The sequence below is a fragment of the Podarcis raffonei genome, chromosome 7 (genome assembly GCF_027172205.1).
Source record: "Podarcis raffonei isolate rPodRaf1 chromosome 7, rPodRaf1.pri, whole genome shotgun sequence".
NCBI classification, from domain to species: domain Eukaryota; kingdom Metazoa; phylum Chordata; class Lepidosauria; order Squamata; family Lacertidae; genus Podarcis; species Podarcis raffonei.
The window spans coordinates 37,922,149-37,943,455 of NC_070608.1; the positions used below are offsets into that span (position 1 = coordinate 37,922,149).

The 21,307-nt window shown below is 38.3% G+C and overlaps 1 protein-coding gene across 22 annotated transcripts in view; it reads left to right on the plus strand.

The window, feature by feature from the left end:
- PLAG1 (PLAG1 zinc finger) overlaps positions 1–14,594 on the plus strand; it is a 29,863-nt gene extending 15,269 nt beyond the window's left edge. For 11 of the 22 annotated variants that reach the window (XM_053396095.1, XM_053396092.1, XM_053396100.1 and 8 more), the window contains 4 exons: positions 3,678–3,787; positions 7,556–7,718; positions 11,988–12,346; positions 12,877–14,594. In XM_053396095.1, the coding sequence (XP_053252070.1) occupies positions 12,105–12,346; positions 12,877–14,140 (1,506 nt within the window). In that variant the 5' untranslated portion in view covers positions 3,678–3,787; positions 7,556–7,718; positions 11,988–12,104 and the 3' untranslated portion in view covers positions 14,141–14,594. The remainder of the gene's footprint in view (positions 1–3,677; positions 3,788–7,555; positions 7,719–11,987; positions 12,347–12,876) is intronic. The other 11 variants (XM_053396107.1, XM_053396108.1, XM_053396109.1 and 8 more) reach the window with 6 other exon arrangements.
- Positions 14,595–21,307: the final 6,713 nt, after the last annotated feature.

The following is a 21,307-nucleotide window of genomic DNA, read 5'->3' on the forward strand; positions in this document are numbered from 1 at the left end:
TAAGTAAGCATCAGTATCTTTTTAAAATGTATTTGAACTTGCATTCTGCAGGGCATGTATAAAACATCGGGGGTAAAATAAAATCACATACCTTTCTGCTAATTGCAAATTATTTGACAGTTGTGATGACACATCCATAGAAAATATGGGCTTGATACCATATTCACTTTTATGTGCACCAGTTTTTAAAATAGAGCTGTACAATTCCCCTGCAAATTAAACGCATTGTGGGTTTTTTGAGAGGAAGCCTATTGAATGGAACAGCTTACCTGCCAAAACTCATCCATCAAAAGGAATTTCACACTAAACCACTATATTTGTCATTTGGTTGGCCAACTAAAAGCACAGCTGGAGATCGCATTATATTGTCCAGTTACTTTATGCTGAAGCTCTGTGGGGACAGTAAGCAGTCAGAAAGATTATTTGGGATCATGAAGATGTAATAGTATCTAATGGTATAAAACTTTTAAGTGTGGTGCTGGTTCAGTCATTTGACTTTATATTCCATCTCATGTAAAAAGATCTTGGTTTTCTGTATAGGAATTGGTCTGAAGTATTGACCCAGGGTATGCCTGATCTGAGTTAGTAATCACAGAGACTGGTGGCAGTGACAAGTGGAGATTTCTGCTCTGTGCTAAAACAAAGAGACAAGAGTTTGCATTCTAAATCAGAGGAAATTATTTCACACACAGTGGTAAAGCCGGGGAAATTAAGATAGCTATGCCATGAGGGTGAGTGCTCCCTATGACATTTGACACCTTTCCCCATTATTGATTTATAACTAGCCTCTGATGCTATTGACCACCATTCTCTTTTTTCACCCACCCACCTGAGTACTATTTATTTCTGTACTTCTTTTCTGTTATCACTTACCCTTCTGCTTTCTGTTGCAGTCATCCAGGGTTCTGTTTTCAGCATATTGCCTTCTTTAGGGTCAGTTTTTCAATTCTTTAAGTGGGTTTCCCTCTTCTAATCTAACGATCAGCTTCATGTAGACCGGTGGTAGCAGTGTCCTCTGAGAGTCTCATGAGGTTTGCATGTGCAGAGTAGGGCAAAGTGAGCATGTGAGCCCTGGAAGAAAGATGGCCCAAAGCATGGAGGAGTGTGACACTTTGCAAAGAATATGACTTTGCAAGTAGCAGATGCCCTGCTCTGAAGTCTGCATGAAGAGTTCTCCCATGGAAATTGAATGAACTGTACCACCTCTGCCCATGAACTCCACTCACATTATGACTCAGCATCCTGAGTACTTAAGTGCACTGTACCTACCTTGCCCCAAAAGTGTAACCTGGGGATATGTGCTTACTTGCTGCACACACTCTTCATCAGGTCCCCTTCTATAAGGTCTCCTTGCTGGACCCTGACATGCAAATAACAATGCTGCTTCCTCTATGATTCTCATAACTGGCCCCCTTCTAGCCGCGCTCTTTTAGCCATACAGCAACTTGGGGGAGCATCTGGGTACACAAATTGTTATGTTCACTGCAAAAAGGGCAGGACTCCCTCCACCCACCAGTGGGCAAGCATGTTGCCACTACCAGTTGCAGACCCCAAAGAACCCAGTGTCACAGTAGACCTGCCCAAATTCCTAGCCCCAAGGAAATTTGCCTGCTTCTTCAGTAACCAAACCCATCTAAAACCTAGACACTCCCCCTTTACTCCCAGCACCTTAAGAAAGGAGGTGACATGGGCATAGCAAGAAGTCCAGAACTGGCACGACCAAATACTTATTTAGAATGAGGTATATATAGCATGCTCATTGTTGCAATGTACTAGTTGATGTTAGAATTCTTTTAACCTATGGAATATTATCCCAGCATTACAGGCACTGACTGTATTCAGAATTTGTTTTTCTACAGAGATTGACATTTTAAAGTGGTTAATATTTAGCCCATAGGGACACCATTCTGCACACAGATGTCCCACACGTACCAGACCTTCCGGTGCATTTCAGTTTTCCTACAGTTCCTAAGCAGGTTTCTCACATGTTAACTTCCTATATTTCCTAACACTAGATTGTTAAGGTAATTTTTATCTGTGATCAGCTATGCTGAAACTTTATAGTTGACAAGCTAACTAAATAGGCTTTGAAGCACCTCACAATCATTCTTATTGATCAATCAGTTATATTTCTCAAACCAGTTTATTACTTTTGCTTATAAATCTTAATTTACAACATTGCTTTCCTTTAAGTTCAATTACATTTTAAATACAGGCAGTGACCTGTGCAGGGGTTATGTTCCAAGGTACTGCACGCTTACATGAAATTGTGTATAGTCAGAACACCCATTGAAAAAGCCTGCAAACTCCCCATTCTACCCCTTTTTGTGACTTTTGGGTCACTTTGAGTTTGGTGTGATGTGTACATGCGCAGTCACACACATATTGGACATGCCTAAAATGGTCACTGCCTGTATAGTCAGAACACATCACATTCAATGACAGGCGGCATTGCCAGAGTCTTTTCTGGATATCCACCCCCTTGGTATTTATTCTTTAATTTTTTTGCCAAGTATGGAAAGCTTGGCAAAAAAAAATTTCCAAGTATGGAAAGTTAAGTGTGTAAGTTGTGAGCTTTAGCGTACATGTTGTTGCATTTTTGTGGTCAATTACCAGGTCTCCATTAGGTACAAAAAAGATAAAGTGGCAGTGCTATTTGCAAAAGAAAGCAGGGGGCTTTTCAGTGGAAATGTAAAAATTAAAATAAAATAGAAGCTGTCTGCTGAATCTTTATTGGCAGAGCATTCTAGAACTGTGTCAGTGCAATTTCTTATTGCTGTCAGGTGAGCTTTACCAACTTTGGGAGATGACTAACAATGCTCTTGCAGATGAACTCAGTGATTGAGCTGAAATATAAGGTACCCTGGATCTCTCAAGTTGTCCAGGGCTTTGCGAATCAATGAACATGATGTAGTAGTAAGTGGGCAGCTAGTGAAAATGTTTTAACGGTGGTGTCACGGTGTCGGCCATGCACCCCTATCTGTATGGGCTTCCAAATCAGGAGCTTCCAAAGCAGCCCTAAGGGCAGCCCCATATAGAATGCATTACAGTAATCCAGCCTTTAGGTTACCAACACATATAACGGCAGTGGCTGCCGAGACCACATAACACCGGTCCTGAAAGACCTAAATTGGCTCCCAGTACGTTTCTGATCACAATTCAAAGTGTTGGTGCTGACTTTTAAAGCCCTGAATGGCCTCAGCCCAGTATACCTGAAGGAGCATCTCCACCTCATCGTTCAGCCCGGACACTAAGGTCCAGCACCGAGGGCCTTCTGGGTGTTCCCTCACTGCGAAGTTATAGGGAACCAGGCAGAGGGCCTTCTTAGTAGTAGCACTCGCCCTGTGGAACGTCCTCCCACTAGATGTCAAGGAAATAAACAACTATCTGACTTTTAGAAGACATCTGAAGGCAACCCTCTTTAGGGAAGTTTTTAATGTCTGATGTTTTATTGTATTTTTAATATTTTGTTGGAAGCTGCCCAGAGTAGCTGGGGAAACCCAGCCAGATGGGAGGGGTATAAGTAATAAATTATTATTATTAAGTTATCACTGTGCAAGAAAAGCTGTAGCTGGTGAACCAGACAGAACTGGTAAAAGGCATTTTTGGGTTCTGATACCTGGAAAGTGTAAAGGTTCCTCAGCCCTCTGCGATGGAATTTTATTTTATTTTTAAAGGGCTAGACACGAGATGTGGATGTACTGCAAATCAAGAGTTCTGAGTTCCCACTTGCCTGTGAGCTGCTACATATCTAGGCAAGTGGTTATTTACATGTCTGGCTTGAAAGGTGGGTGAAGGTTTTTTTTATTTTTATTTTTTATGTTTTTGCTTTAACAAACTTTTATTACATATGTACTCCGGTATTCCTCAGGATGATTCCTTTCATGCTTACAAAAATCTGGTCAGGTGTGTTTGACCGAAAAATGGGCACAATATTTCATTCTTTAAATAGACTACAGAACTGATTTAGGATTCTGGTCTCCTTCGTCCAAGCATGACACGTCATATCATGATTCCTTTTAGGGTCTCATCCACACCTCCATTTGTCCCGCTGCTTTCCCCCAGAGAAACCCAAATTGCAATTGGGTTTTCTGTGGATTGTTGTTTTTTTCCGATTCTGCAGTCAAGAGTGTGTTTCCTAGGCGAAAGCTGGGGGGCAAACACATAGCCATTCAGACCCAGGCCTAGAACGCTCGGGACAAGCAGAATACCACTCAGAACGGCCCCATTTTTTTTAGACACAGAACAAGTGGACGAGCTCTTAGGTTGTACATTGACTTTTATTCACATTTATAATTATAGATGCATTCCCACGTTTACAAGCAGGGATGGCTGATGCCTCTCAGAAGTGGGAATGCTATAAACCCTACCAGTCGTGTCAAACTACCCCTAACCACACCTTTACATGGATCTTTTTTAGTATTCTACCACAGCTCTGTGAATTGAAGGTACCTCTTATCAACCATAATATCTAAACCCACGTTCAGAGACAGTATAACTCTCCATACTGGATGCTAGGGACACTTGCAGGTGGGAAATAGAATCATATTCATGTCTTGATTGTGAACAGAAGCATCTGGCTAGTCACCATTGAAAACAAAGCTGCACTAGACTTCATTTGATCTAACAAGTCTGTTAATACTCTTATATGCCCAGTGTTGTGGGTTGTTTTGTAATATTTTGAACAGGAAAACTTTCTGGTTCTATAAACTTACTGGCATTTGATCCAGTCTGTTAAAAGCAAAACAAAAAAACCCTGCAGAAATATGCCTTAATAAATATGTCCAAAAAAATTTAAACTGAAATATATGATTAAGAAGCAACTTCAGTAATATACAGATGTCTCCCAACTTGCGCACAATCAGCATGTGTGCTCCTGCGGACACACGTGCCAAAAATGGTGATAAAAAAGGGCAGGGCAGAATGGGTGAATCCCCACTTGTGTGTGTCCCGGAACAGAACCCCCGTGTAAAGTGGGGATTCCCCTGTAGTTTAAAAGTTATATCCAAACAAAGTGCAAGTGTCATTGGGGTGAGGGAAATGATTATTTAGATATAAAATCACAACTTGATATTATACACTTCATTTTACAATGTTATCATTTTAAGAGAGAGAAAAGGGCACTGTGTTTTTATCTTGATAACCAAATGTGGGAGGAACCTCACAAAACAGAGTTTTTCTTTTTTTTCTTTTTTCTTTTTTTGGTCAAAAGATTCCTGCATTGCAAGGAGTTGGACTAAATGACCTTCACAGTCCCTTCTAACTCTATAATTCTATGATTCTCTGAAAAGCCTGTCCAGAGGACTGGGATGTCTCCTGAATAGTAGCTTCAGTGAGATTGCTTTTTGCAGGCTGTGCTGGTGCCAGATAGTAGTACTACACCTGCAAAAATCTAAAAAAAATCAAGACTTTTATCACAGACACGTGTGTGTTGATGACCTTTCGCCATTATCTCAATGTTGGCTTTGATGCATTGTGGGGAAACCCAACCAGATGGGCGGGGTATAAATATTAAAATTGTTATTATTATTACCATCACTATTATTAAGTACACTAAATATGTGCAATGTATTAACAATAATACATTGCTAACTTGAACATATAAATTGTATTTGATGTGTGAAACTTTTTTGTAAATAATTAATAAAAATGTACTGGAATAAGTATTACATTTTGGTCTTCATGTGTTCACCCTAATTAAACAATTTTGATATGAAACCAACTAGAATAGGAACATCTGTCTGAATGGAAGTGTTCGCTTTGATAAGTGCTGTTTTCATTCTATTTTAAGTTGTGGGAAGAGAGAATACTCTCTGATATTGTGCATAACTTATTCTTGAGTCAATCATACACAATATCAATGCATAAATGTTGAACAGTATCTCTTTTGTATAAAGTAAACAACAATAGTGAATTCAACAGTAACTATATTTTTGATTTGTTTTCTTGATTGTATTCTAAAATTTCCTAGCCCATCCCCAGTGGAAATAAATAAGTTATTTCTTTCAGTACTTCTAACATTTCCCAGACATTGTCTGCTCTGTTTTTTCTTGCTTCCTATTAAAACTTGTTTAGATTGCATGTTATAGTTTTATATTTTATGATTGTATCTATGGTGGGATGACCATTTTTGGTGAGAGTCTGAGGTGGGGTTGTCAAACAAACCATGGTTAGGTGAGGCTGCAGGGTTTAGACATATTGACAAACCATAGTTAAAAACAAATCATGATTCATATGCCAACAACAAACCATGACTTTGTTAGTCTAACCATAGTTAGTCTGCTGGGCATGCTTCAGATGGCTGAACAAATCACACTTTGCCTATATAACCCATGGCTTAGTGTTATATGTGAATAGGCCTTTGAAACTAATACAGTAATCTTTTCATTTTAAAGATAATCTTTGTCCAACACATCAAAAGTAACATTGTTTATCTTCTCAATTTGTTCTCTCTAATGTAAATGGATTGAGAAATTGTTTTGTTTGTATTATTATTGCTACAGTTTATTAGCAGCCCTTCACCCAAAGTCCCAGGGCAGGTTACAACAATTAAAACACAGTATTAAAACAGTTTAACAGTACTTAAAATTAAAGAAATAAGGTGGATCCTTGTTTTTTAAAAAAAGAATTTGAATTTGATCCATATTGCAATTCATACTTGCAGACGATGGAGCAAGTTATGTATAAGTGCGTCTAATGGCTGCCCATCATCCCTTTTCATAACTGGAAGCCCCACTTCAGGGACATGTATGATTGGTGAAGAGACAGGATGGGGGAAGAGTGCTTAACTATTCTTCTAACTGATACTTCTTCATTCAGATCATATGCATGCATGCACCCACACCTCAAAGTGGAACTCAAAACACTTGTACTCTCATCTTTGGAGTCATTTGGCTTATGGTATTGCCGTTGCTTATGGAATTACTTACCTTTTGTAATTCACCATTATCAGTTACGTGCATTAAATTAAAAAGTAATGGTAAGCTGGTATGCATTGACCATTGTAAAGTATGTTGATTCCATGTGCAAAGGACTGGAAACAAGTGAGTGAATCAAGGGGAAGGAGCAGAACAGGGAATGAGGACGCAAACAAGAAGAGTAGTGAAGATTGATTACATCTGACTTATCATCTCTCTTGGTTCTCATGTAATGGCAGTGTCTCACAGAACATTCTTCCTCTGGGCACATTCAGTTACTTGGATCCTATGTGCAGAACTGCTCCTGGTGCTGTTAGTCTGCTGAAGACTAGAAGATTGCATCCAGCCAGAAAGAGGAGTGTACTGTTGGGCAACACTGTTGTTTTAGCACCAAGGGTGGGAGAAGACTATATTAGCTTTCTAGCTTATCTCCTCTTCTGACTTGCTGTCTTCTAGTCCTGTCTAGAGACAAGATATGTTGTTCTTTGCATGCAGAAAATCTGGATCATGATTACTGTTAATTATTGTTATATAACATAAAAAGTATGAGCACAGGCTATTTTTCTTTCCCATTGATATCTAGTTTTCTGAAGTCAACCTCTTCACTAATGTCTAGCCCCTTCTTCTTTGTTTTTCAGATCAGCAAAAATGGGAAGCACTGGATTCTGGTTTGCTCCTAGACATGTCAGTGGAACTGGTTAAGACCAAAATCTGAAGGTTTTTCTTCGTTATCCATCACCAGGTGTGCACTGAACAGAGGCTACCATAAATCTGTTTTGAGTATGAACACCTTTTAAAATGGTACAAAATATATAAAAGTATTGTTTTTTAACGTAGATTTTAAATGGTTTCTAATAACTGTATCATCCATCCTATAGTTGTGAAAGAACAAATATGAATAAGTAATAATATACTGAAGCTGAAAATAGGCATTGTGACTCAAAAATTTTTCAGCTGGTCTTTGAGAAGTGTAATATTTGAACATTAATGTTAAAATCCTGTCTGCATTGCTCAGCCTGTACATCCACAATTGAATTAGCTTATCTAGATAGCTAGAAATAATAAGCCAGTGAGTGGTTTAATCAGAAATTTATTCCAGGACTAGCATAACCAAATTTAAATGGCTGGGCTCCAGAGGACCATATGCAATGTTCTACGTGTGCACTAGGGCTTTACTGATCCTCCCTTTCTACTGAAGCTCCTTGCGTGCATCCCTCTCCTTTCCCTCTCTCTCCTCCCAGCTGCTTCTAACGGTTAGGGCACACTCTGGAGAGAATTCAGTGAGCACAAGGTGGTGCAGTTGTAAGGGAAGATCAACTTCCCCACCCCGGTACTCTTGGAAGTGCTTTACATGCATGCACACGCCTCTTTGGATCCTGCCTGCTGAAACTGTTTTTATATGAGGACATAGCTGCACTTAATTTATTAGCATTTGCATCATCGTAATGAATTCAGTGGTTAGATTCCAGAGCAATAAAGATCTTTCTTATTCAGCACATAGTTTCAACTCCTTAAATTAAATGTTCTTGAGGCCTTAGTTAGATGTAGTAGCAGTAGACTTGAGCATTCAAACATGGGTCTTCAGTGCAACTCTAAAGCACAGTATATTTAAAGTGAAAGAGAGATGGTGAAAGAGGATTGCTGAACTCATTGTCCCTAGCTTTTGGGCCCCACAATCCATTACATGTAGCTGAACTCATAGACCAAAATGAAACGTGGCTAGGGGGACTGGTTTTGGTCGCCAAAAATAAGAACAAAAACCTGTTGCTGGGGCAAGGGCTCAGCATTTCTCGTACTGGTTTTCCTCTTTCAGTCATACCCCTCCTGCTGTACAGCTGGACACACCACTACCTGTGGTCCACGGTGCAGGTGATTGTGCTATATGTAGGGTCTTGAGATAGTCTCACCCAATTTTTTTTTAAGTATAGCAATTACACACACATGCACAAACATATATGGTTGAGCCTACTCACAACTTCCTGACAGCAAAAGGCAGTAGTTCTAGTTCTTTTCCAAGGTACTTCTAAGGCCTTACAATTCGTTCAATGTCATTACTGTATTGAGACAAATCCTTGAAAATCTTACCACTAAACCTATGTGGGTAGATAAAATTGCAGTTCACTATAGATGTAGCTTCTTTTATAGGGCTTGAAGATGCCATAAGGCTACGGAATTATGATGAAGCAGTAATCACCATGAGATGTTATGCTTTCTTTCTGAATTCATTAAGTATTTCCATAAACGCTTCTTGTAGTTTATTGTTTTTTTGTGCTCACTTAGGTTTTGCAGTTCATTCGCTTAGTACTTTTATAGGGACCCACAACTGAATTTTGGGAATGCATGTTCTGCTTCCCAGTTCCTACTTAATCATATTTTCTTAATTAAACATTATTGGTACCAATAAGGAAGGGTTAGAAAGATGGCAGGCAAATAATTAAATGTGCTTTATTTTTCATTTATAGTTTGACTTGCACTTGTTTGCTTTTGTTGCTAATTAAGGGACACAACAATTGGTCACTGGAACAGCTTCAGTTCTTTTTCACTTAGGACGTCCTCAGAGTATCTGTATCTGGCACAACAAATAGGGGTATGTTATTCAATTTGTTGTGGAAGATGCATTAAAATGTACCATTTTCTCAAAAAATGTAATCCCCCACCCCCAGATAGTGTGTCAGTTGTGAGTTTCATAGTTGCCCTTTCCTCTCTGCTGTTAAAAAGCTCTTAGAACTATTTTGGGCTTTCCCAGTGGCCTAACCATGAGTACATGAGAGATCAGCAGTTTCCCGAGAACTTGAACCCTGAGGTTTGAGCCTTCTCAGGTGGGTCTGGCTCCCTCTATCAGTTTTGGGCTAACTATTGGTATTGCAACTGCACCAACATATTCAATAGCCACTTTATAAAAAATGGTCTTAACTATGGTTATAAAATGTGGTTGATGCTAAGTGTGGTTAATGAAATTGCTGATGCAGGCATAAAATCAATCTTAGCAAGCCCTAAATTTCGGAGGCTAGGGATGCTCACTCAGGAGGACAGGAGCACACAAATTTGCATTCTGGTCCTGACTATACAGCCATGATAAGGCTGCTGTACAATAGGGGCATTCAGATGAACACCACCACTTCCATGACTTCCAGAAAGGCTTTTCATGAAGGGAAGGGGGTGGAAGGGACAGGAAACTTGCTGTCTGTGAACTTCCTTATGTTAAAGTGTAGTGGTAGCCAAGCCTAAAAATCTAGAATTTACTGTCTGTAGAGGGTTGCTCCCCAAATAACCAGATGAATCTGCTACTACCAGGTTTTAGCATGTGGATAAAACATCCTGGAGATAATTATTACCACTTTTCCCAAAGGGAGGTATTTTTTTTCTTATATCATTTATCTAGTTCGTTTAGAAAGAAATTGGCACAAATTATGAATAGCAAAATTATTTTCTTTTTACAATGTGAAGTGCAGAAATCAATAAAACAATAAAAAACATGCTAGGCTAATCTATACATTTTGCCATTCCCAGTCCCCCAAGTAGTAGGTTTATTTTTTTATCCACTGATAGATGTTTTTAAAACAATATCAGGTTTTTCAAAAGTTTATATACAGATTAAATATTTGGGTGATAACTAGGTGTTCATTAGAATACATGGTTTGTTTGAAAGCACCAAAGATTTTACGGACAATCGTTCAGTTAGGAGGAACTGGCCTAGTTTGCATATCACTGTAACCCAAGCTGTGGCTTATTGCAACTGCATGAACATGTTGGCTCCAGAAGAGAGCCTGGCTCCTCCCCCAACCTTTTAGCACAGAGTGGTGCAACAGCTGAGTCAAGGTTCAGCTTAGTGTGTCTTCTGAACCTGGGATCGTGGTTGAGGAGACATCATGATCTTGGGTTGGGATGCCACTCCATACCTCTAAAAGGCCTGGGGAGGAGCAAAGCAGGTGTGAGCTTCTCTCCAGGAGCTCACTTGGTTTCAATAAGCCCATAGTTTGCTTTACCATGACATGCAAACTACACCACTGAGTAAATCTTATTACGGTACCTTCTATGCTTATGCTTGTCTTTCCTCATAAACCTTTAGTATCTGTCAGTTGCATATCTAGCCTCCAATCTGTTTCCTTAATAGCTTCTTTGGCCTTGCTATCTATGATCTCAGCTTAGTTTTAATATTTGAAAAACAGTACTGTTAGGAATAGAGGATTGCAGAGTGCTCATGGTTACTAAAAGCAAGGATTAGATAACTCTTGTAGATGTTGACATACTTGTGCCCATATAATTCCTGAGCACTAAATCACCACAGCTTGGCTGTCAGTCAGATCCTTATGTAGCTAATATTAGGGTCTTCTACACATGATGAACAATTGCATGGTACAGACCATTCAGGACTATAGCACTCTGGAATGCAATTTGAGGATTTGCATGATTGAATACATTTATTATCATCATCATCGTATTTTGAAGTCTCTGTGCATAAATAACTTTAAGGTCAGAAGACACTGAGTTAGATTAGACATTATAGTTATCTGTTCACAGGGACTTTTCCTTGGCATTTTGTATTCCGCAGGCAATAAAAAATTTTATGTAAGGCTATTCATACTTGCATTTCCCTCAAAGTTCTGTAGTAGTATAGTCATGAGAGTGCTGTATCATGCACCATTATTTTTAGTCCAGTTTACAGTGCTGCTTCAGACTAGATTCCTTTTGAATTGTGCTTTTTTTTCTTCAGTAGATGGCACTCACTTAGCAATATCACTTTGATTTGATACAAGATAAGAAACTGTTTTCTACAGAAATATAGGAACAGTTACTTTTATTTAAGGCTTAGATAAATTCTTGCAGTACTACTACATTGCCTCAAGAACCTCAAAAGAATGGCAAGATGTAGTTTCAGCACATATGTGGTTCTGTCCATCCTGAGCAGTGAATTATGAGCTGTGATAAATAGCTTAAATGAGCCTACATATATTACATTAGACCAGCTGAACCTAATTTTATATAAGCTTTATTCAAAAACATCACATAGCAAGTAAACTTCAAAATTAAGTGTAGTTACAAATAGTTGTTTCTTATTTTTTTTTCCAGTCCCCTTTTGCTTTCTTTAACGACCACATGAAACTTGAGAAGCCATCTAAAGCTAAATCATTTAGTGGAGTTGGGCAATTCCCAAGTGTCCAACAAGAAGGCCTGGTTTAGGCTGCGATGGCCACTGTCATTCCTGGTGATTTGTCAGAAGTAAGAGATACCCAGAAAGTCCCTTCAGGGAAACGTAAGCGTGGTGAATCCAAACCAAGAAAAAACTTTCCTTGCCAACTGTGTGACAAGGCCTTTAACAGTGTTGAGAAATTAAAGGTTCACTCATACTCTCACACAGGAGAGAGGCCCTACAAGTGCACACAACAAGACTGCACCAAGGCCTTTGTTTCTAAGTACAAATTACTAAGGTATTAAACTCTATTTATTTTTCAGATTATATTATCATTTGTTGGCCATTTTAAGCTTTGTAAACGTATATATCTGTGTACACTTCAGCTGATTTGCAGGGAGGAAATGTTAGTTAATTTAGACATCAGATTGTAGAAGTATAAACTATAGTGCATAGTTTTACAAGCTAATATCTTTCAGTCTTTGTGTGTGTTTTCAAAGAGGAGTTTAAAGCTTTTTTCAGTTGTATAAACATGTTGCAAAGAAGTGTATGAATTGAGCATTTTTGCTATGGGCATAATTGAAATATTCATATATAATGAAATATATTATTAAAATAACTTAAACATCAAACTAAAATGTCAATTGAAATGAAATTGCTTGTAATGTGTGATTTGGTATATTTAAGTATGACATTTAATGTCTATAGTGACATGTCTTCTGCAAAATATTTGTTTGAAAAAAATAGTTTAGTATTTAGCTGCCATTAAATGAACACGTGTACTTTTTGATCAAAATAATTACTTACAGAATATATCTGTGTTTCAAGGCATATGGCTACTCATTCTCCTGAGAAAACCCACAAGTGTAATTATTGTGAGAAAATGTTTCATCGAAAAGATCACCTAAAGAATCACCTGCATACCCATAATCCCAATAAAGAGGCCTTTAAGTGTGAAGAATGTGGAAAGAACTACAACACGAAGCTTGGGTTTAAGCGTCACCTGGCTTTGCATGCTGCAACAAGTGGTGACCTCACCTGTAAAGTATGTTTGCAGACATTTGAAAGCACAGGGGTGTTGCTGGAGCACCTAAAAACTCATGCAGGCAAATCATCAGGTGGCGTGAAGGAGAAAAAGCACCAGTGTGAACATTGTGATCGTCGGTTTTACACCCGAAAGGATGTCCGAAGACACATGGTAGTGCACACTGGAAGAAAGGACTTCCTCTGTCAGTATTGCGCACAGAGATTTGGCCGGAAGGATCACCTAACACGGCATATGAAGAAAAGTCACAACCAAGAACTTCTGAAGGTCAAAACGGAGCCAATGGATCTACTAGACCCATTTCCTTGCAATGTTTCTGTGCCTATAAAGGACGAGTTACTTCCAGTGATGTCTTTATCTTCCAGTGAACTGACATCAAAGCCATTTACAAACACTTTGCAATTAAATCTCTACAATACTCAGATTCAGTCCATGCAGAGCTCAACATCTGCACACCAAATGGTTGCCACATCATTACCTTTAGGAATGCCTTGTCCAATAGATATGGAATCTGTCCATCCTTCTCACCAGCTCTCTCTAAAATATCCACTCAGTTCTACCTCATATACAGTTTCTATGACTGATAAAGAGCAGCCATTGAAAGGGGAAATTGAAAGTTACTTAATGGAACTGCAAAGTGGTATGCCTTCTTCATCCCAAGATTCTCAAGCATCTTCATCTAAATTAGGGTTGGATCCTCAAGTAGGGCCACTAGATGATGGATCTGGGGATGTTTCCCTTTCGAAAAGTTCAGTTTCTATTAGTGAACCTCTAAGCACCCCATCACTGGACTTCTCTCAGTTATTCAATTTTATACCTGTAAATGGACCTCCTTTTAATCCTTCTGTTTCTGTAGGAAATCTTGGAATGAGTTACACGCAAGAGGAAGCACATTCATCTATGACGCAGCTTCCTCCACAGGCACAAGATCCACATGACCCTGGTAATGGTATAGGTCTTGGGTCTTTGCATTCATTATCAGCAGCTTTCACGAGCAGTTTAAACACAACCACAACCTTACCACGTTTTCATCAAGCTTTCCAATAGGGTGAAAAATTGCCTTGTGACAGGTTTATTTGTAGAAATGCCTTAGATTACTTTTATTAATGTAGTGCCTACTATGTCATTTGTAAATCTACTTTTGTACAGTACCAATCTCATTAAGCCAGTATGAAATTCAAATTAACTTTTAAAATATTTTGAATGTGTTCATTCACAGTTGTTTACTCTGTGTTGTTTTTTTAAGTCTCTGTATTCTCACTGCCAATAGACCCACACTTAAAAAAGGAAAAGGAAACCATTCCCACTAAAAGTTATGTATCCCTTGTTTAAAATTTCATTAAGATCTGATAATTCACTTTGTCAATGGAATTGTGGCTATTTTGATACTTTCAAGACTAGGAACAAAACATTATTGTTAATACAGATGTCTGTGAAAAATTCAGAATATTTTTGCCTTGTTCATGAACTAAAAATCATGATTTATAAATAAGGAAATGTGTTACTCTTGTATGAGAAAGTTTTTATGTGTAGTCTTCTTCAAAGGTCTGAAGGACCTACCACTTACGCTTAAATAACTTCACAATAATAGAGAGGAAGAAACCTCTCACTTAAGTGCAATTACAAAGTATTATAATTTGGTAAGAAAAGTATGCCTGATTGGGTAGTTTTAAAAGAGACAAAATGTAAGAGCTGACCTTCAAATAAAAATATTGGATCGTATTCAACTAAGTTTTTACTCAGAGTAGACTCTTTGAAATTATAGAACATGATTAAAGGTAAAGGTACCCCTGCCCGTACGGGCCAGTCTTGACAGACTCTGGGGTTGTGCGCCCATCTCACTTAAGAGGTCAGGGGCCAGCGCTGTCCGGAGACACTTCCAGGTCACGTGGCCAGCGTGACAAAGCTGCATCTGGCGAGCCAGCGCAGCACACGGAAACGCCGTTTACCTTCCCGCCAGTAAGCGGTCCCTATTTATCTACTTGCACCTGGGGGTGCTTTCGAACTGCTAGGTTGGCAGGCGCTGGGACCGAGCAACGGGAGCGCACCCCACCGCGGGGATTCGAACCGCCGACCTTTCGATCGGCAAGCCCTAGGCGCTGAGGCTTTTACCCACAGCGCCACCCGCGTCCCACAGAACATGATTAAGTTAGGTCTATTAATTTCAATAGGACTATTCTGAGTCAAACATGGTTGAATACTGCTCACTGGGTACCCAATGAATATCCTAAGTATCCAATGCTTTCTGCTCACTCACTGATGAAAGAAATCCATCAGCAGAATGGAGGAGGGAAGCATCTGTGGCAGTTTTCCTTCTCTCCCCTTCAGTTTCCCTGAACTCCCCTGCACCCCCCACCATCTGTGCCAGACCCTCCGGACCAGATTTACAGCAACCATTGTGGGGCAGGGAAGCTGCACTGGAACGAGGAATTGCTAACAAGTGCCTTATTCCAGTTCTGCTGACTAATTCCTTCAGTAAGTAAGCAGAAAGCATCAAATAAAATCCATTTTAACGTTACCTTTTCCATAATCTTTTTTACCAGTCTCATCAGAAAGATGGGGTGAAGTCGAGACAGAAAGTTTTTTATATGATGTCAATTTGATGTTTAGTTTGCAGTCAAAAAATGAATGTAAACTGGCAAATACATTTTTCCATATTATCATTGGAGCAGATCTCTTGAGTTATATTTCATGGTGTGTAATGTCACCCTAAGTAACAACGCAGATGGTAATCACACTTACCACGCCTGGGTATTTGGCTAGTGATTTTTCTCACTGCCAGTAATTAATAACAGGACTCTTAGGAGTGAAGTAAAAGCATATTGCTTATGCCACTTTTACCTAATATAAAAGGGTGTTTGGGAAAACTAACAACAAAATGGCTACTCATGCTGTATGTCAAAGTGCTGTTGCTTTTCAAAATGCCCTCTTATATTCCCTACCCCAATAACCAAAAGAGGGGAAAACTGTGATATATAAATGCAAAATGTAGTTTTGCTGTAACTTGGTAACATTCTATTCCTTGGCATAATTATCTCCAATCATTTGTGTAAATGAATACAAGGTTTTAAGTGGTTGACCTTAATATACTTCACAGAAACAAAAGTTGCTCCCATTAAGGAGCTTTGGCTCCCAATATTTGTATCATTAGTTCCTACTTTTTTATCGTAGGAACAATATGCAAGTGTGATTTTACTATTTTATACTGATGTATTTAAATTTTATTACTGAATGGTAACTTTTTATAAATGTTTATGTTCCAAAGGCATTAAAAAGGGGTGTATTAATAAGGAAAATACAGTTTCAAAATTCTGCAAGCTGCTCCAATATGCTGGGAGAAGACTTTCTCAAAGTAGACGTTAGCTCTGCTGCATGATTGCTTCCTTTAGTTTCTATGAAACAGGTTGCTTAAATACAGCTTTAGTGGAATGACTTGTTCAATATTGCTTTCCAGCCTTTTAGCACCATCATTTTAAGGGAGGGGAGAGGAACACATCAGAAGAAAATTGGAAATATTACAAACTTACTTTATGTCCAAATGACAAAGCAAATAGAAAATTGTTTAATTGTGATTATGATTAGTAGTAGTAGTAGAAAAGATGGAAATACTATCTCTTGAAAGGAGTCATGTCCTATGAGAAAAGTATACCTCCTTCCATGCTGTTTTGGTAGATGTTGAAGGAATTCAACACCTTTCAGAATCGGTACCTGAGGGACTGGCCTTCTCTGTCCCATTTTTTTCACACACTCAGTAGTTTTGTGTGTTACTGGGGAAACACCAGCAGGTGACTATTTGAAAAAGCTGTTCACCCATTTCAGAAGTGAGTTGAACTAGATTTAACCTTTTATTTTCTAATAGAGGCTTACCACTACATTGCTTATGGTGTTTGACAGGGATGGTATGTACAAAGCATGTCACGACAATATTATCTGTTTTCAGTGTTAGTTGCTGGTTAACTTGGTTTTTTTTTTAAAAAAAATAAAAACTAGTTTTTCCAGTACTCCTTAATACATATGAAGGCTCCATGTTGTTACGGCAGTTCCCTCAGGTTGTAAGATGGTTTTAATTAGAGACACAGGTGCACTTCCAATTATAGTAGTAGAGACCTCTGACAAGATATTGAACCTCATTCAGTTAGTACTTCAGCAGATGGCTACACCTTGTGTTTCTGTCACTGAAGTAAGGTGTGGGAGTATATGGAAGCAGAATGACCGCGTAGGCAATATTTACGCATTAGTGCTTTATGACTATCATTTAGGCAAAGTCATTATTGGCAACTTAAAACTGTCAATGTTAAAGCCTATTTTGTAGTTACCAGGTTAATTCTTAAGAGTGGAGTGTGGTGTGTGCTGGCTGATCATGCACCACACTTTGTGCAACTTCTAAACTTCTGCTATGGATTTTAAAAAAATATTATATATATAATTTGCTTGTGTTTATTAGTAGTGAATTGTGGAATAGAGTGATTTATTCATTTGGCAGTAGAGGTTTTCAAAAACCATATACTGACTAAAAACATGAGCCAGACCTGATTGCTTTATTAAGCTAATAATGAATGTTAAGAGTACATATTTTCAGGATTTTTGCCTAGTGAGCTCTATGTATTGTAGGCTGTTTTTGTTGTTGTTTTTTAACTAAAGCTCGATCAACTTCTGTGTTACACATAATACAAGATATAGCACTTTCAAAAAGAAAACCTAAATCTTATAAAAGAGAATTTCTTACAGGTTATGCTTTCTATTATTAAAAAAAACTTTTATTATAATTTTTCAAGTGCCATTAGATGACATACGTGGGCCTTTTGGTATAATGCTTTGGGTACAGAATGGTAAACATTGTAACTTTTAACAGGTACATCTTAAAAATGTTTTTGTATCAATTTGCTATATTGCACAAAACCAGTGTGTCTTTTTAAAGGGTTTTACAGTGGATTCCTAGGTTTACATGTTTCTACTGCAGTCTTCTACTGCCATTTCATACCAGTCCAAAAATTGAATAGTCAACAATAGTTAAGTGTATACTCTGAAATCTTAGAGGTTGCAGTCATGTGCCCACTAATGCTAAGTAAGTCCCATACATTTCAGTGGGAATTACATGTGTGAAATTAGGCACAGGAGCACAGCCTTATAGCTCAATCCTATGTGTATTTTACTCGGAAGACCCACTGAATTCAATGGAATTTACTTCCAAGTAAGTGCGTGTAGGATTGTAACCTTCAGAACATTTAAGATGCAGTATTGGAAAGATATGTCCTACCATAGCTATGCTGCTGCTGGAATTCAACATAGGGTTGATCCTGTGCCTTTTAGTATAAAGAGAAGACTTAAGCTCTTAATTATTTGTCTCATACACTGGTTTAGCAGCTTAAAATAACGTGCCTCTTAGTAATAAAGTCTATACATTGTTTGCTATGAAGTATGCCATGTAGGTTCAGCTGCCTATCTGCATTCTGTCATATTACAATGAAAACAGCCACTTATTTGATACTATAGAGGAAGACAATTTAAAGTGATGTCACAGTAATAAAAAAAAGAGTGTTTATAGTCCCCTAACTCTTAAAGGGGTGGTCATGTGCTGGAAGGCCATGGTTTTTTTTTAAAGTATTTAACCCTAAAATTGACACAGAACTATTGCTAACTGCATGCAAACACTTTTCAGTATAAGCTTCAGTGGTACAGTTGAACCAGAATGAATGTTTATTTTCTCAGAAACACTCATGCAAATATATTATAGTGGATCATGCTGCTAATATAACTTGGGATACAACTCCTCTCATGGTGCTACAGACCTCCCTGTCTCATTCAGACTGATGTATTTTTATCCATAGAGAAAGGCCTATACTAGATTTATAGATGTATGATATATTTTTATACTGTGACTTAATTTGTCATTAATGAATTTTGTACACCACCATGTATTCATATGCACTTGCAAAAGGAGAAACTTGGACATGTAAATTTGTACCCAAATGAACCTATTCTCAAAACTAGAAGATGATAGATGAAATGGGGGGCTTTTGATATGGTGTGAAGTGAAGAACATACTTGTTTTTAAGAGCCCTTTGAATATTAACAAACTGGGGGGAAATATAAAAAGAATGACACCTGAACCTGACTTGGATTGCTGAAACTTATATTTTTAGATAGTGAGAAATGTTTGGACTTGTGTGCTAAAATGTTTAATGATACAGATTTTGAGTCAAAATAGAAAAATGCATTCCAGACTGAATTTGTGTATTTCATTTAAAATTACTATCCTGTGATATGGGAAATTGAGTTGCTTATCATGTATATGTACTTTAAAATGTATTCACAAACTACTGTTGTATTTGTATAAAATATAGACAAAAGATTGCATATATATTTTTGTGTATAAGCTCTGTAAAATAGCTATCACATTATGAAGCTGCAGCAGAAATTCATTTTAGACATTCATATCCAAAGAAACAGACTATTTATTGTCCACATACCCTGATAAAAATATAACTTGCTGCTATTAAACAATAGTGCTGCAGCTTCTTGTGGCCTACAGTGTTATGTTTGCTGTACAAAAATATGTGAACTCCACAAAATATCAATAAAACAGAATGGTTTTAGTTATGTACAAAATATGCCTGGAATTAAGTATGATGGTGTGTGTGTGTGTGCGTGTGTGTGTGTGTGTGATTATGCAAAAGGCTGTGAACTTAACATATTCCAACAACCTTTCTTATTTGCTGACAGTAAATTGACAGCTAATGCAAGTTTATGGGTACCCTCAGTTCAAAATTTGGTTATATTACAAGTGTCAAAAATGTCTCTGGCAAAGTAGTGACATCATTCCAAAATTAGGCAGTATCAAGATTTTGTGTCTGGAACTGACAGGTTTATCTGAACCATTTTCACCATTTTTTAATTCATCATAAGTCATTGGTTAAAATTACTGTTGCTTTAAGTAATTCTTTATAATATGAGTAACTAAACTGTGGCCCTCTCAGATGTTATACTACAACTTCCATAATCCCTGACCATTGGCCTTGATGACTGAGGCTGATGAGAATTGAGTCCAAAAAATCTGGAGGGTTGCAAATTAGTCACCCATACTTTACAGCATTAGAATTATGCTACAAAACATTACCCTTTTAAATATAGATTATGAATCATTTTATAGCAATGGAACTATGCTGTGCATAGTAATCTTCAAAGCCATAACAGTGGTATAGCTCATAGGTTTCCTTGGGTGACAAAGTCATAGCTGCCTTCCTCTCTTTCCTGAGTGCATTGCCAGAAATGCTTCCTAAACACAGGTTTTCTGTATAGTGCTTACAGATACCTACTCTTGCAGTTAGTAAGCATGGGACAACAGTTAACATTTAGGCCTGTCTGCCTTCTTTCTGCTAAGAGCAACATCCATCTGGTATGCTGAATGAGGAAACCCAGCAAAGTTCATTACAAAGTTCCTTGTAATGTTTGGTACCATTTCTCAACTTTCTTTCCTTATCACTGGATGCCACTGCCTCCTAGCAGAAACACCAGTAGCCACCATTTGCGGTACTGCATTTCTCCAACTAACTATCACAGATACTGTTCATGTTGGCTTGTAGCATTTTAACTCCATATAGAAAGCATGAACTTTTTGAATTGAAATCATATTGACTTTCTCTTTGCAGAGATTATGGTAGAACACCCACTCCGTACATAATGTGGTACTAAGTCAGGTCTGCTGAGTCTTGCTGTGTAACTTACTTTCTACACTCATATAGCCATGCATTATACAGGAAGAGAAGTAGTGGTAGACTAGCTGCCCTTCAGCTACTGAGCACCTCATTATAAGAAACAGTTCCCCAGGGCACAGCCTGAAAACCATTTGCTCAAATCTGTTAATGTGTGCAAAAGCTACATGCTGAAGATATGGAGAAGATCGGAGCTTAGTAGTACAACACATACTCTGTATGCAGAAGGTCCCATATTCAGTCCTGGCATCTTCGGATGGAGTGAAAGAGAGCTGCTTCCAGTGAGTATAGAAAATATTGAGCCAGATGAACCAATGGTCTGACATGGATATAACAATCCTTAAAAGATCAGTTTCTCAGGCCAAACTGGAAAGGTGGGTGGGGCTGTCCACCTGTCAATCACATGACACCAGATGATTGGCAGGTGGGCACCACTGCCCACCAATCAAAATCCCTTGCATGGGGTTTCGAAGTGCTCAGCAAGCTGCTAGTGGTCAGATGT